The following is a 15,119-nucleotide window of genomic DNA, read 5'->3' as shown; positions in this document are numbered from 1 at the left end:
ATTTATTCCTTTATAATATAATGAATTTTGTGAAGCACAAGTCAAGAAATGTGGTGTTCTTATTTCAGCTGCGTTTCTAGTATTATATCTATGAAAGTCACTTCCTCTTTCAATTCAATCACACAAATATTGAGGCAGCAAATCGTTAACTACTTTAAAAATGAACACCATTGTCAAATATACAATTTATTCTTTGCTTCACCGACAACCTTTGTAAGGCGTCTAGCATCAAAGTTGGGGAAGTGAATCTATTACATCTCAAAATCAAACGCATTATTTTACTCTGCAAGCGCTGTAATCTCGATATTTGTGTTGCATTGGCCAAAAATAAAATGGGAGGGCAAAAGTCTAGATGAGGAGAGATGATTGATTTGTATAGCTGTATTTTACTGGAAATAGTTAAATCGTTTTTCAGTCAACATAGAATTCCATATACTTCTTGGCAATTTTCTTGATGATATTGTTAATGTGAAAGTTGAACTTAAGTTTGTCATAAATAATCACGCCAAGATATTTAATCTCGCGAACGCGATCAATAGTCTCATCATCAATTACAACAGAGACGTTCTCATTTACTCGATTCCGCGAAATTACCATAAATTTAGTTTTACTTGTATTCAATTTCAACTGCTTATACTTCAACCATCTACTTAGAGAAAGCAAATTTTCATTCAAGTGTAAAACGGCATCATCGAAATCCTTAGCTGCAATGAATAACACAGTATCATCTACAAAATCAAGAACAACATGTGAAAAGGGCATACAAGCTTTTTGTAAACAAACCTTCTTATGCCCTTTTCTCGCTACCCACATTACACCCACGCAAACCATCAGCATCACCCGGTAGGGGAAACTTTCCCCTTCCCGATAATGTTGTTGTTTGCGTGAGCGACCCTCGGTTGCCGAGAAAAGGGCCTACAAAGGTTTGTTTACAAAAAGCTTGTACACTCAGGTCTTTTTTTACACGGGGGATACGTACCGTGTAAAAAAAAACCGTGTAAAAAAAAACCTACGAGATTTTGATTTTTCGCATGCAATGTTTTTAAAAAATCGGATTTCGATGCCATTTGTAGTTAAAGCATGATATGGTCCATATAGGCATATTTTAAAAATTTCTGTATTTACACCAAAAATTGTGATTTTTTTCTAAGTATGCCATTCGATTACCTATAGCTTGAAACGGATAATGTGATTGAAATCAAGGCGATAGGTTGTATCGTTGTCGAGAAATCGTTAAAAACGTACCGTGTAAATCGTGGAAAACCGTGTAAAAAACCGTGTAAAAAAACCGCGTAAAAAACCGTGTAAAAAAAGACTTCAGTGTATGCCCTTTTCACATGTGGCAATGTGAGTTCTGTCAGACAAATAGCTTTTAAACCATTTATATGCAGCACTCATAATTCCAAACCGCTTGATTGATCTTAACAATAAGGGCCTAGAAATTGTTTCAAAAGCGCGTTTTAGATCCAAAAAACAGCAACAATCGTATATTTACACTCCAAGTTATTTTTTCACTTCACTTATACCAAATTCAATGCGGTTTCACAAGAATGACCTTCCCGATATCCCGATTGTTCTGGTATCAACAAACTATTACTATTTAAATACTCCAACAGCTGGCCTTTAACAACAAGTTCTAAAATTATCTCTAATGTGAGCAACATGTTGATAGGACGAAACTCTTCGCAACTTTTGGAATATGAACCACTAAGGATTCCTTCCAAATTTGTGGCACATGTCCAGTTTGCAATTATTCATTAATAAGGTCCAGCAAGATGTGGCCAATGACAAGAAAGCAATCTTGAATAACTCTAGCATTAACATTATCTACTCCAGCCGATTTTCCTAATGAAAAACTAATAACTCTAAGTTCATCTAATGTAATTGGGTGAAAAACTTCAAATCTGCAACTACTATTAACTGGCTGTTTTATTTCGTCAGGTTCATCGACCAATTCAATGGATTGATTAATCAATAAAGCACTGTCTACAACATAATCATAAAACTTATCTGCAATTATTTGTTCTGACTGTTCTGACTCTTTACTGTTGTTTTGATGCTGATCAATCTTTCTTTGAACATATTCACAACGAGTTTTCTTTATCGATTGTGAATACTTATTACGCGCGATTGTGTACCTATTCCAATGATTGTCATTATTTGATCTATAAAACTTTTTGTACCATTTGTCCCTTTTACGTTTAAGACGCAAAAGATGCAAATTGTACTAGTTCGAGTTTTTCAAAGAAACAAACTTTTGCTCAACTAGTTGATTGGTACACGTTTTCAAAGCGTTATTAAGAACAGCTGTAGATTCATCTAAGTTACCGGCCGCGAATGGAAAATCCACGCTCCTCTCAACAAGATTCGAAACACCCTGTTTCGAATATTTCCTCCAGCACTTCTTATTCATCGTTGTTATTTATATTATCAAATACATTAAATAATAATGTTTCATGATCGGTTATTTTCAATTCAGTATCCGTAACTGAACAAATGGAATCAAAATTGGAATAAACGTGGTCAATTAAAGTTCTACCAACAATCAATACGAAACTAACGATTTTAAATTGGCTCACTACTTGACTAGCCTATTGGTCCCAAGCAAACGATTAACGTACCCCATTCTAGTCGAAATTCTAGTACTACGCAATGTTTGTTTTGATGCGCTATGAAAGTTTGACCGAAAAAATGAGGGGTTATTGGTTTTTCCTATGTTTCGAGGGGTCAATCGATTAGCTTGGGACCGAAGATAGTACCAGAGCTGAGCCAAAAAGTTGAGCACGTTATTCCGGGACCTTCTAGTCTTAGAGTTACCTCTATGGTTCTACTGTGCCTTAAAATACGCGTATATTCATTTACCGTTTGCTTTAAATTAAAAAAAAAAACTCAGCTAAACGCTTCAAATGATTATGGTTGTCACGCCAATTAATATTAAAATCACCAGGTAATATATTTAATTTAATAGAATCAAGGAATGTCTCGAGCCAGTTCTCTAAAACTTCAACAAAACGCTGGTCACTAGAACTGGGAGAATGATGCAAAACACCATAAATACCCATCTTTCTGATGATTTTTTATTTAGTTCACTTCAAGTCTAGTGAACTAAACAAGCTTAAGGCCTTAGAAAAAGCTAGCCTTATGCTTCATGTCCGAGTGAAGTGGGAACACTTCAGCAAGCCTGGAGGAAATTTCCAAAACCTCACCCAGTGCCGTAAGTGCCAGGGATGGGGCCACGGAACTAAAAAATTGCTACATGCCAGCTAAATGCATGAATTGTGGTGATTCCTCTTACGCAAAGGACGACTGTCCTGTGAAGGAAAATCCTAAGAAATTTAAATGTTCAAATTGTGGTGAAAACCACAAATCCAATTTTTGGGAGTGTAAGACTCGCAAAGCGATCCTACAATCTCGTTCTAAGCGACAGGTAGGAAACGCTCCACGTTCCCGACCAGGTACAAATTCCTCTGCTGTTAACAACGGTCAGCGAGGAACAAATTCTACATTCGTACCCGTAGGTACAAATATCACCCCTGCTTCAAATTTTTCATCTATACCTACTCCCCTTGCTGCTAACAATGTTCAGCGAGTTAATGGAGCTACCTATGCTGCTATTGCAGCGAGTAGAAATCAAAATACTAACCAACGTAATTCTAACGGAAATTTTGAAAATTTTGACTTAGGGACTATTACTATACTAAAATGGATTTTTTACAGAATTCTTATATGCTTAAATCTAACTCCATGTTTGATGCCATTCAAACTGGAGTAAAATTCACAAACAATATTGTCATTACTTTGAAATTCAGTAATGGATTTTAAATCATTAAATATTTTAAATTGGAATGCTCGATCTGTTAAAGATAATGAAGACGAGCTGTTTAACTTTTTGAGAATTCATATCATGCATATTGCCGTTATAACTGAAACGTTCCTTAAACCTGACCATAAGGTTAAGAAGGACGCAAATTATTTCATTTATAGAAATGCTCGTCTTGATGGAGCATGTGGTGGTGTTGCCATCATTGTTCATAAACGAATCAAACATAAAATTCTTTCTTCATTTGAAACCAAAGTTTTTGAAACTTTGGGAGTTTCTGTTGACAACTTACGTTTATAGCTGCCTATTTGCCATTCCAATGCGTAGGCCAGCAAAATAATTTTCTCAAGGGTGACCTTCAGAAACTTACCCGTCATAAGGTCTAAGTTCTTTATTATTGGTAATTTTAATGCAAAACACCGCTCATGGAATAATGCTCAAAGCAATTCCAATGGTAATATTCTGTTTGATGATTGTTCTGCAGGTTATTACACTATTCAATATCCAAACAGCCCAACATGCTTTTCTTCAGTAAGAAATCCCTCAACTATTGATTTGGTCTTAACTGATTCATGTCAATTTTGTAGCCAATTGGTTACCCACACCGTTCGAAAAATTCATGTAAATTTCTGCGAGATATAGCGCACATAAAATTAACGCTAGATTTGGCATAAATTTACGCGATATTTTGTGTAAATTTAAGCGCAATATCGCATAAATTAGCAATATTGAATACCAGCTTGTAAACGATTGCGCTGTTTATGCCAAGTATAGCTCAAAATTAAACGAAGGGAGATTTTTCGCGATAGTTAAAATTCAGATTTTTTTCTGTGCATGCTGATTTCGGTTCTGATCACCTTCCAGTAACTTTTGAAATATCCCAAGAAATAATATGTAATCCCAACAGCTCTACTTTTAATTACCATAGAGCTGATTGGAAGCAATATCGAACATTTATGAATTATAACTTCGATCCAAACATTTCTTTGCAAACCAAAGATGAAATTAATTATGCTCTTGAAGCTGCCTCAGCACCACAATGTTAGCCCTTTTTCATACCACGCAGGATTTTTTATTTTTCAAGATATTTACCTAAGTTCAAATATCCGATGACAATTACAATATATGAAGAACGTGTGTAACATAACGACGACAAGGTCGATACAACGTTCAACAATTATTATTAAGCTGTTTTCTTTTGGTACCCTCCACATATTGGAAAACCTATGTATTATTTTTTTTTTTCCTTGGTTTGTTTTCCGTGCTGAGCACCAATGCTACCGACGCCAGGGAGGCAGCTTCCACACCTGGACCCTACTTATCGACTCATCAACTCATGAACCAGGGACCAACGGCTTTACTTCTCTTCCGAAGGAAGGCATGATCAGATATGTTATGCCTCAGAACATCCCGGCGGCGCCGACTGGGATTGAAACCAGGCCTGCTGGGGTGAGAGGTAATCACTTAAACATATAGTTTATGATATACGGCTACGTGAGTGACTAAGAAATGTTGAGCTTTTAAGCCGAAAAAAAAAACTACATTAAAATATGATTTTTTTTATTATTATTATAACTTTTAACTTTAAGAGATAGATTATTGGAAGGTATCCAAGTTATCAACAAAGAGCTCCACATATTGGAAAACATATCTACTAGATGTGTTCAAAAAAGAAAATGGTTGCAACATACCGTCCAATGAATTATATGGGTCAATATTGAAAATCTTGAAATTCAATCAAAAAAGGCCGGAAAAACCATAACTTTTTTTAAATGTGGATGAAACGAACACTTTTGGGTAATTCATAACTTCCCAATCAACAATTTTGAACAACATGAATTACACTTGTAGAACGGTTTATATCCATATTAAAGTTTGACATGTTTCTTTGGTTGTCCGGGGATGAGATTTAAACTCGTTACTTTTGCGTGGTCCCCTCTAGTGTGTTACAACTGGTATATGCCAAAACTTATCAAGCGACACATTAAGTCAGATTAGCATTAAGGAACAAGATAATTAGCAGTGATGGTGGATCTATTTTGGACATATATATTCTAGGCATAACATTAAATAAATTCGAACATTATTCTTTTTCTTACAAATTTTGACATTGTCCGTCTTGCCCTGATCATAAACTATTTACGAAAAAAAATTATTGCTTATTTCAACAAAATATCTAGAAGTGAACCAGTAGCAGAATAGCAAGCAATGTTGTAAGCATTTTACTGTTTTGGTGTTTCACAACATTAAGAAATTCACACTGAAATTCACATAACTTCGCCGGTAGAGGAATTACTTTAATTTTTGTTTACATTTTACTATTTTACTTACATTTACGTGGGCCCGAATAAGATAGTAAATCCGTGGCTGGTACATCCAACCTACCCATAATATTAAATCAAATTCTATGCACCCGGCAACGAGGACTATGAAAGTCGAAACCAAGCGTATTTCGCATGAACGCTAGTATTTTCTAAAAATACTTTGCATCGGTTAATTTGTTTAGTTGGTTACATTAAATTATCCAGGCTCTGCAAAGCTACAGCAAATGAGCCTGGAAAAATAAACGCATTATAAAAAAAATAAATTATTCCTAATGTTTCTTCGAGAGCGTGGTTTATGGGCTTCGGCTTAATTCGTGACTGCATTCGCGTGATGAGTAGACTTATGTCCGACCTACTCGCTAGATGTACATCTCCATACAATGAACCTCGTGGACAGCAACATCTGTCGGTGTAGAAACGGTTGCGATGACATCGATCACGCAGTTTGACAATTTACGGAACGGATAATGAAGCCGCCAGAGAACGACTTTTGTAACCGAAGCATGACTGTCGCTATTCCTGGCCACGCCCATCTTTACCATAACTAGGGATAGGGAAGAAAATGTTGATGTAGTACTTACTTAACGAGAGGCCACCGACTTAGCGACACCCTCATAAGTGCTACGGAGTTGGATGGTTGGGTAGGATATTCGGTTAGGATTCACCTCAAGTTGGCGATGCAACCAAAAGTATGTATTGTTTATTTGTTGTTTATTTAATCTCTCGATAGCCGGCTATCGAAAGAACATATTCATTTTGTTTAGTGATCATGAATTTTAAGAGTCATGACGGAGAGCTTGGGATTAAACCCATGATTTTCTGTCAGTAAGCAAAAACGATCCCTCCAGGGTCATCGAGCATCTCAGAACCATAACGCTTCGCGACAATACAGGACTACGTTTTCGCTTGACATGCAAATAGTTTCCGAGGTTATTGTTCAATATCAAATATACAAATGATGGTGGCGATTTATTATGCTGTGGAAGAGCTTGGGGTTAAATCCATGATTTTCTGCTCAGTAAGCAAAATCGATCCCTCCAGGGTCATCAAGCATCTCATAATCCACAGCGCTTCGCGCAAAGTACGAATATGGATGAACTATCTATTATTGAAAACTATTATTTACGATAATTACATGAAAGAAATAAAATATAAACTACAAACCAAACGTGACTACTAAAATCTCAAAAAGATATTCTCACAAATATATTTCACGCAACCAGGAATCTCAATACCATTAGACCCTATAATCATACTCTGCACATGTTAGACACAAAAAGAGGCCAAAAAACAAGCGTCAGACTCACAAAACCCGCCAAAAAAAACCCTTGAGGCCTCTCTCTGCTATATGCAGTCAATTTATGTGTTTCTGCAAATGTCTAGTGTAAGAATGTAATTCCATTGTCTTTTGATTTCTTCATTAGTTTTTGTTGTGTTGTACCCTTATCTCGATAAGTCTCATCGTCGCCCTCTGGTTGCCACACTTGGTTGAACTCCAGAAGAAGTTAAATCTAAATCAAGTCCCCGGCAAAATTACTTACAGATAGCCTTACTTTCACGTACCCACTTGCAAGTAGTAGATGTTGACACACAATATAAACAAAGGGATTGTCCATCACCGCCGCAATGACATTTCTCTATGGGAATCCAACCTTTTGTTTCTCCATGTGTGGATGTCAACCAACAGGCAAGAATGCTATATGATAACGATAAGTGTGAATTTATTATTTTCGTGGTGAAACGAAATAATCCATACAAATTGAAACCGATTGATGGAGGTTCATTTTCTTATATTATCAAATAACAATAAAAATACGTAGCTGTCTGCTATTTTATTTTGCTCTTGAATATAATCAGCCAACAGATTTTTTTATCATTGTGGTGCGATAAAGGCTTGCCATGGACCGTATACATAAACAAATGTTTATTTTCCTGTGTTTCTTTATTCTCGTGCTCTTGTGTGTTCTTCTAACATGCAAGACTTCTGCAACTAAATTGAAATAACTCATTAATTACCACAAATATTTCAACGTTGGAAGATATTACGAGCGGCTTGAAAGTAGAATTCCAATGAGCATCTGCACCATTCATCAACATGTTGTTTTGAAACTATCATGACATCGCAATATCTTGGTAAAATTGTGCATTTTTATTTAAAACTCCGGCTTGAGAAATATGCCAAAAACTTTGGAAGAATTAAGAATTCTATCCGCAAAAAACTTACAAAATTGATTATATTTCACGGTGAGTAGCAGTTTTGCTGGGTGATGAGAAACATTTTGAAGATCCATTTTAAATTGAAGAAATATATTCAATTAAATGAACTAAATCAAATGAGGGTCTTAAAAAAAATTATTCCTTACCAAACTTGAAGCCTCAAGAAACAGATAAGTATAATTAGTATACATTTACTCGCTGCAAAACCATTCATTCTTTGTTCATCATCGACGATAATAGCAATAGCGTTGAAAACACTGAAAGTATGTTTGTTCAATTCTCATTTGTTCAAATTAATTCGATGACAATCATATATTTTCATTTTACAAATCATATGTTTAAGCTTCATATGGTTCTGTACTGCTCAAATAAGTTTTATAAATTGATTATGAATTGTGTATACTACTGAGAATCAAAGCGAAATTTTTAGCTGGCATCTTTGGAGTTCCTATGTCGCTACACTCAAAAAAGGCCACACGTGTGATCGAAGTGTTTAAACAATTGATTTTTCATGTTCACAATCATATTTTTTTAAGTGTATTTCACCATTGATTCTACACGTTAATTTCTATTGTTTCAAACTTTGAAATGTTGATAATCTTTCTCTATCAACTGAAGTGTATTGCACCTTAAATCACACTACTGTTCAAAACAGATGGATTTGAAGTGTTTTGCATTTCAATGCTATGTTAATTGCATGTTTTTCAAGGTCAACATCGAAAACATGAGTTGTGACTTCATCCTTATCAACTAGCCTCATATATGAGAACAACAGTAGCTCAGTGAGATCGAACAAAGACAACGACAGCAGCACAACCTAACAGTCCGGGATCAAATCCCAAATCAGACCCATTAAAAAAAAGGCATGTGGATGCTCTGCCCCCGCTCTGCAGCTTCGTTTATATATTTGTAGATTCAATTTTGGAATCGATAAAGTAGAAGTCGATAAAGTAGAATGATGTTCAAAGCTATTGATATCATCATGTGAGGCACATAGACTCCAAGTGTGTCACAATCCGAACCAATAGTGTTGAGACATGGTTCGAAGTATAAGATTCACACATGATGTGGATGTGTTTCATAATAAGTGAAAAATTAAGTGTGAGACACATGATGATGACGTGTGAAATGTTTTGAGTGTAACGTCGCGTGTGTGGTTTAGTAAGCACGCGACAGTAAGATGAATTTTAAACTTTAGTTTTGTTTACTGTACATCATTTCCGCATTCGCCCTTTTCAGATAACACTTCTGAAATTTATGAGTTTGACAGAACCACCAGCACCAAATTGCCGGGGTACACTGGCAATATACTGGAGCTGTCAAGTTGCCCCCGAGTTGATCTAAAGCCACATTACATCCTACTGGTGACAACGTTTTGATGAGACAACGAAACCCCACCCCAAAGCTCTTCCCCTGATCCTATCACCTCTACCCTCGAGTAAGCCACGAGTATTCTACTCCTACTAGACCTAGAATCAAGTCAATTTTGTTACTAAACAATGAATTATCGACTCCGTAAAGCTAACGCGATTGAGCCTTTCAAATAAACAAACTAGATAATTTATCGGTAACCGTTAATGTGAAGGGAAAACCATATTGATCATCCCAACATGTATGCTAAACCGAATTACGCCTATCTTGTTAGCTGCATACACGGCTGGCGCTAGAAAATACGAACAAACCAACGTCCTATCCTCGAGCACGTTCCGCTCGGAAATGTGTGACTTTTTCAACATCATTCTGAGAAGTCTAAAAACAGTGCGTGTTTCAATATATTCTATCGCGTACGAACCCGCCAGTGCGCTATCGTTTCAAAATAAACCATTAGATGCAGTTTGGTCGCGCTCGCAAAATGTGTTGATGCAAATGGCATCTAGGTACTGATGTTTCGTGATGTTTTATTGTTAAGGGGCTATAAAAGTATAAAGTAGTATAGAAAACCAACACAATTTGCTCAATTAAAACATATATTTAAAAAAAATCGATATACGGTGAAATCATTTGTACCAAAGTACTAACATAATATATTCTTATGATCCACAGTTATACATGCAACCTGGAGTAGGAGCGGGAGTTGGAGCGGGAGTGGAAGTTGATGATGGACATGGAGTAGGAGCGGGGGTTGGGGCCGGTGTTGAACATGGTGTTGGTTCAGGAGTTCCTGCGTTGTATCTGGGAGACAGGTCTTCATCGTTGCAAGTTTTTTGAGACAAAACCAATTTTGAGGCAGCTTCCAAAATCGCAGATGTATGATGAGGATTAGCATAATTATCAGTGCAAGAACTAGCTTTGTAGACTCGAGCGCATTCGTTGCAAGCATTGTCATTCAATGCAGAATCTATACATGCCTGAGTTTCCGGGCTTTTTATCGGTGTTGGATTTTCCGCATACCAATTACGAATATAGATACGAGTCAAGTTGATTGTAACTCCATCGTAAAGTCCTTCGGCTATGTATTGGCAACGGTACAAACATTGAGTTTCAGGAGCCGCTGGGAAAACTCCCTGGCTGTATTGCTCAAGCAGTTCTGACGGCGTACGCAGAATAAGTATACAATCAATGGCAGCCTGGATGGCATCCAACTGCGGCAGTGGGATGTATTCTTCGGAACTCTTGAGGTTTCCATACTGGTGGTAGTAGCACAAGAACGATTCATATGCCTGAGAGCAATCGTCTTGACATTTGATCACTTTAGAATCCAAACATTCCTTAGTACGTTTAGCATAACAGGTATCGTCACAAGCTGGCTGGAAGTAGCTTTCGATAACAGGGGCGTGCAGTCCGGAATAATTACCTCCAACACCCCACCATCCAGCGTTAATACCGGCACATCGAATTAAACACTTCAAATTCGAATCATCCGTTACGTAGTTGTAAGCCACAAGGTTGTCCACGGATTGTGGCGAAATTTGCAGGTACTCGGCACATTCATCCAGTTCTTGCCGGAAGCTCTTCAATTGGTAGGCATAATGTGACTCTTCAACTTCTGATGAAGGAACTGACGGTGGGTAATAAACAGCAGATGCTGTTGCCGCAATGGCTGCGATGAGCAACGCAATGTAGAAATACATTGAAACCTTTACCGGAATCCTAGTTCTATCAAAATTTCTGAAGACTGAATTGAAATGAGGGTAAAACTGTGACTGATACAATACCTTCAAAGTCGGTTGCTTTTATAGTAACTAATTTCTATTGACATCACCAGTCTGCTATTGTTTTTAGCACGTGGAGGCTTTTATCGCGGTAAAAATTAAACAAACAAAAAATTTCTTGATGACACGTTCAAGTGCGTAAACATATTTTGCCGATCTGCCTTTCTGGGTGAATGTTTATGCTCGTCCAAAGAAAAATTTTGATATTTCCTATGGCAAGACGCTTAGAAGCCCTTAGAAGAGTAAATGAAAGACACACACTTAGTTTTTTTTTTTCCCACCGCCGATTAGCTCAGCATTTTATTTTACTGGATCCCAGTAAGACACTTGCCGAGATTCAGCTAACAAACTGGAGTTTTGGTGAGATCTCAGCTAACAGAAGTAAAAATCTTAGTGTGGTACTGATAACAGGTAAAACAAAGGCATGTTATTCAATTCATAGTGAGCATGATTTCCATGCGCTAAATTTTATAACCTTAATTAACATTTATTTTTGATACAGCGAAATATAGGCTCTCAAACTCAGAACTAAATGAAAATAAAGCGCACTCTGCTAGGGGTGGCACATTCAATTTCAGATAGAAAATATTTACGGTTGAGAGTTTTGCTGACTTCATCGAACATCACCGCCAAAGTAAGGAGATTGTCAAGGGCACTAAGCTCAATAAGGCACTCAAGTGCAAAATGTTCCACTGGGCAATGAATCTTTCGTTTGACAGAATAAAAACCCAGCTTTGATATCTTGGGAGAATTTAATTAGAAACTTATATGGCATCCAATAATAATAACACAGGTTGATGAGTCTTTGCATTGAAAAACGACGGTCAAATAACACGGTTATTACAACGTTTAAATACAGGGCGAAATTGAGCCGGATTTTAATATTGTCTCAAAGTTGTTGCCCTCATTTCCAAAAAGTACTACTTTTTGAAATCCTTTTGAACAACATTTGAGTGCAAAAAAGTCTGTATGCAACGCGTTGCAATAAACGATTTTTACAGGCAAGCTTCGTTGGATAAATGTACGGCTCATGCTTAAAACATCTTCTTTTTGCAACTTGTTGCATAAATACATCAAAAAATACCATCCATGCGGCCGTAGACTTTGGTTTAGTATGGGGCGTACTTTCAGTTTGGGAGCCATGTGCCATTAGAGTGCTTCTTTATGTGAAAAGTACTTGTAATAATTAAGGCCGCCCTGTAGTTTGATTAATGAACCCAAAATAAGAGGCCACGCAAATAGTTTGACGTTGGTATGGGAGCTGTTAAAATTTCCCAAATATTGCTCGAACTATGGTTCTAGTTGTCCATACGCAACAATCCGGTTAGATTGGTAGCAATTCAAGAAAGATTAAAATGCACACATTGAAAAATTCATGTAAATTTAGGTGCTCTGAGAGTGACATATACGAGCGTCAATTTGGACATAAATTTGAGTCATAACAGGCGCGAAATATAGCTCAATCAATCGTACTTTTCGTCGAGGAACGAAGTTTTCAGTCTCGGAGTACTTAATATTACATGACATGTTGGTTTACGTCTCATCTTTTATGTCAAAGACGGATTCCGTCGCGTGTAAAATTAGTTATATCTAAGTGTGTGGGAAAAATACAACATATCGTAAATTAATAGTTGAAAAGACGCCTGCCGACAACGGCAGTTTCATCAAAACTACAATTGGCTTGTTAATTGTCGTCATAAAAAACCAATTTGAAAATTGCAAAACTAAAATAGCGTAATCGTTTTTTTAAGTCAATCATACACACTTAGAAATACCTAATCTTACACGTGGCGGAATCCATCTTTGACATAAAGAATGAGACGAAAACAAACATGTCATGTAAAATTAAGTGCTCCGAGACTGAAAAGTTCGGAAGTACGTTTGATTGAGCTGAATTTCGCTTCTATTATGACTCAATTTTTTGTCAAAATTGACGCTTGTATATGTCAGTCTCAGAGCACCTAAATTTACATTAATTTTTCTAAGTGTGTAGACGAAAATGTCACTTTCGATTGAAATCATCTGAAACAAAGTTGTTGGAAAAAATATAGCCATTCCAGGAAAAAACGTACACGCTACTTTTTTAAGTAATGTTGGGTTTAAAATCCAAAAAAGTGTTCAATTTTCATATGTTTTCAATATTTGCTATTGTATATTTTTGTAAAATTTTAAAATTGGATGCCTTAAAATTGACAAAAATTGAAGAGCAAACACTTTTGGACAAATTTTCAAACTGTTTCAAGTTTAAATCCAAATTTTCACATTCTTAATTTTTTCACAGTTTTTAAAACCGTTGACCGAACAGTTCCGCAGTTCAAAAACTCAGAAATGCCTTATTGACTGGATTAGCGTGCATTGTTTAAAGTTCGTTCGCTTTTGCCGTTGCCCGTTGGAAGCAAACAGCTAGGTGAGATATCGGTGGAAATAAAGCTGACGATTATATTCAGCTTCACAGCTAGCAGTTCAAAGCGCTTCATGGAAGAAAATGCGAATTTGTGAAAACGCTAGACGTGGATCCCACTCAAATGATCGCAACATATCGCATAACGGAGGAAAATCTATGTTTAAATCCGAGAAAACGATGCACAACCGTTAGCAGATAGGAAGTCAGCCGAAGTAGGCATGTAGGCACCGTTCAGTACGGGAGAGTATACGACCTCCCACCAAAAGTCCCGGATAGCGATCTAGCATTGGTGCTAGGGAAATACGCTGATGTAAAGCGTGTAGTTCGGTAAAAATTTGCAGCTGAATTGGGCCTCGAAATGCACACATGTGTGCGGGGTCTATATATGGATGTATTTAAACATTGAGAAAATACCAACACGCTGCGTTTCCTCAAACGAAAGGGCAACATATTCTATCAAGAGAACAAAAATGTGTGTTTCCTTTGTAAGACGGAGGGGAATCTGATGAATCTGCCCCAAGCGGATGGATCGGAAGCAATAACTTAAGGAAGAAGAAAAACAACAACGGAGTGAAGAACAGAGTATTACCAGTTCATACGCTGGTGTAGTGACTGGAGGTGAATCGCCAAGCAACCCTAGTAGCACCCTTGTTATAAATTGGTCTTGGAAACTTATGTATGACTTATTTCAGTTATAAACAAGTTGCTGCAACTTTTTGGGACGGAATTGTGCTACTTGGGAAGGAGGTGGTTGAGGTCCTGGAAGAAGAGGTAATGGTGATGGATGTTACGTCCCCGGATGCCGAGAAGGACAGTGGAGAGAAAGCAAGCAGCTGCCTGTTTTCAAGTACAAAAATGATGCGTGTTGCTACTACAAATTCGGGATAATCGAAGAGGAGGCCAAACGGTAGGCACTGCTAAAGAAAAACGATTGGAAGAAGCAAGAGAGTTAAGGGCACGGATGAAAGCGGACGCTAAACTCAAGTCTTGAAGGAAAAGTAAGAGAAACTCATAAACAATGTCCCTCATTAATATTTTATTCTAATTTTAAAATTATTTAATGGTTCAGTTCAGTTGGAAGCCTTGTGAGGGGGGGACCTTTGTTTTCTTTTCGGAATTTTGTTTCACTTATTACTGATGAATTTATTCTGATTAATCTTCCTTGCTCCATTAGTCGATACGTCGGTCCGTCTGCGTCTATT

General features: G+C 37.0%; 2 protein-coding genes across 2 annotated transcripts in view; both read right to left on the bottom strand.

Annotated features, from left to right (window-relative positions):
* Positions 1-15,119, bottom strand: part of Reck (Reversion-inducing-cysteine-rich protein with kazal motifs) — a 52,056-nt gene that overhangs the window by 20,895 nt on the left and 16,042 nt on the right. The window lies entirely within an intron of this gene.
* Positions 10,392-11,651, bottom strand: LOC135708259 (uncharacterized). The gene has a single exon (XM_065230260.1). It carries the CDS (start codon positions 11,430-11,432, stop codon positions 10,392-10,394), a length of 1,041 nt encoding a protein of 346 aa, XP_065086332.1. The 5' UTR covers positions 11,433-11,651.

Source organism: Ochlerotatus camptorhynchus, unplaced genomic scaffold (assembly GCF_037179485.1).
Source record: "Ochlerotatus camptorhynchus isolate MF236.1 unplaced genomic scaffold, CSIRO-AGI_Acam_v1.1 ptg000329l, whole genome shotgun sequence".
In the NCBI taxonomy this organism is placed as follows: domain Eukaryota; kingdom Metazoa; phylum Arthropoda; class Insecta; order Diptera; family Culicidae; genus Ochlerotatus; species Ochlerotatus camptorhynchus.
Note: the sequence above shows the minus strand (reverse complement) of the source record. Positions and strands in the feature narration are given on the sequence as shown.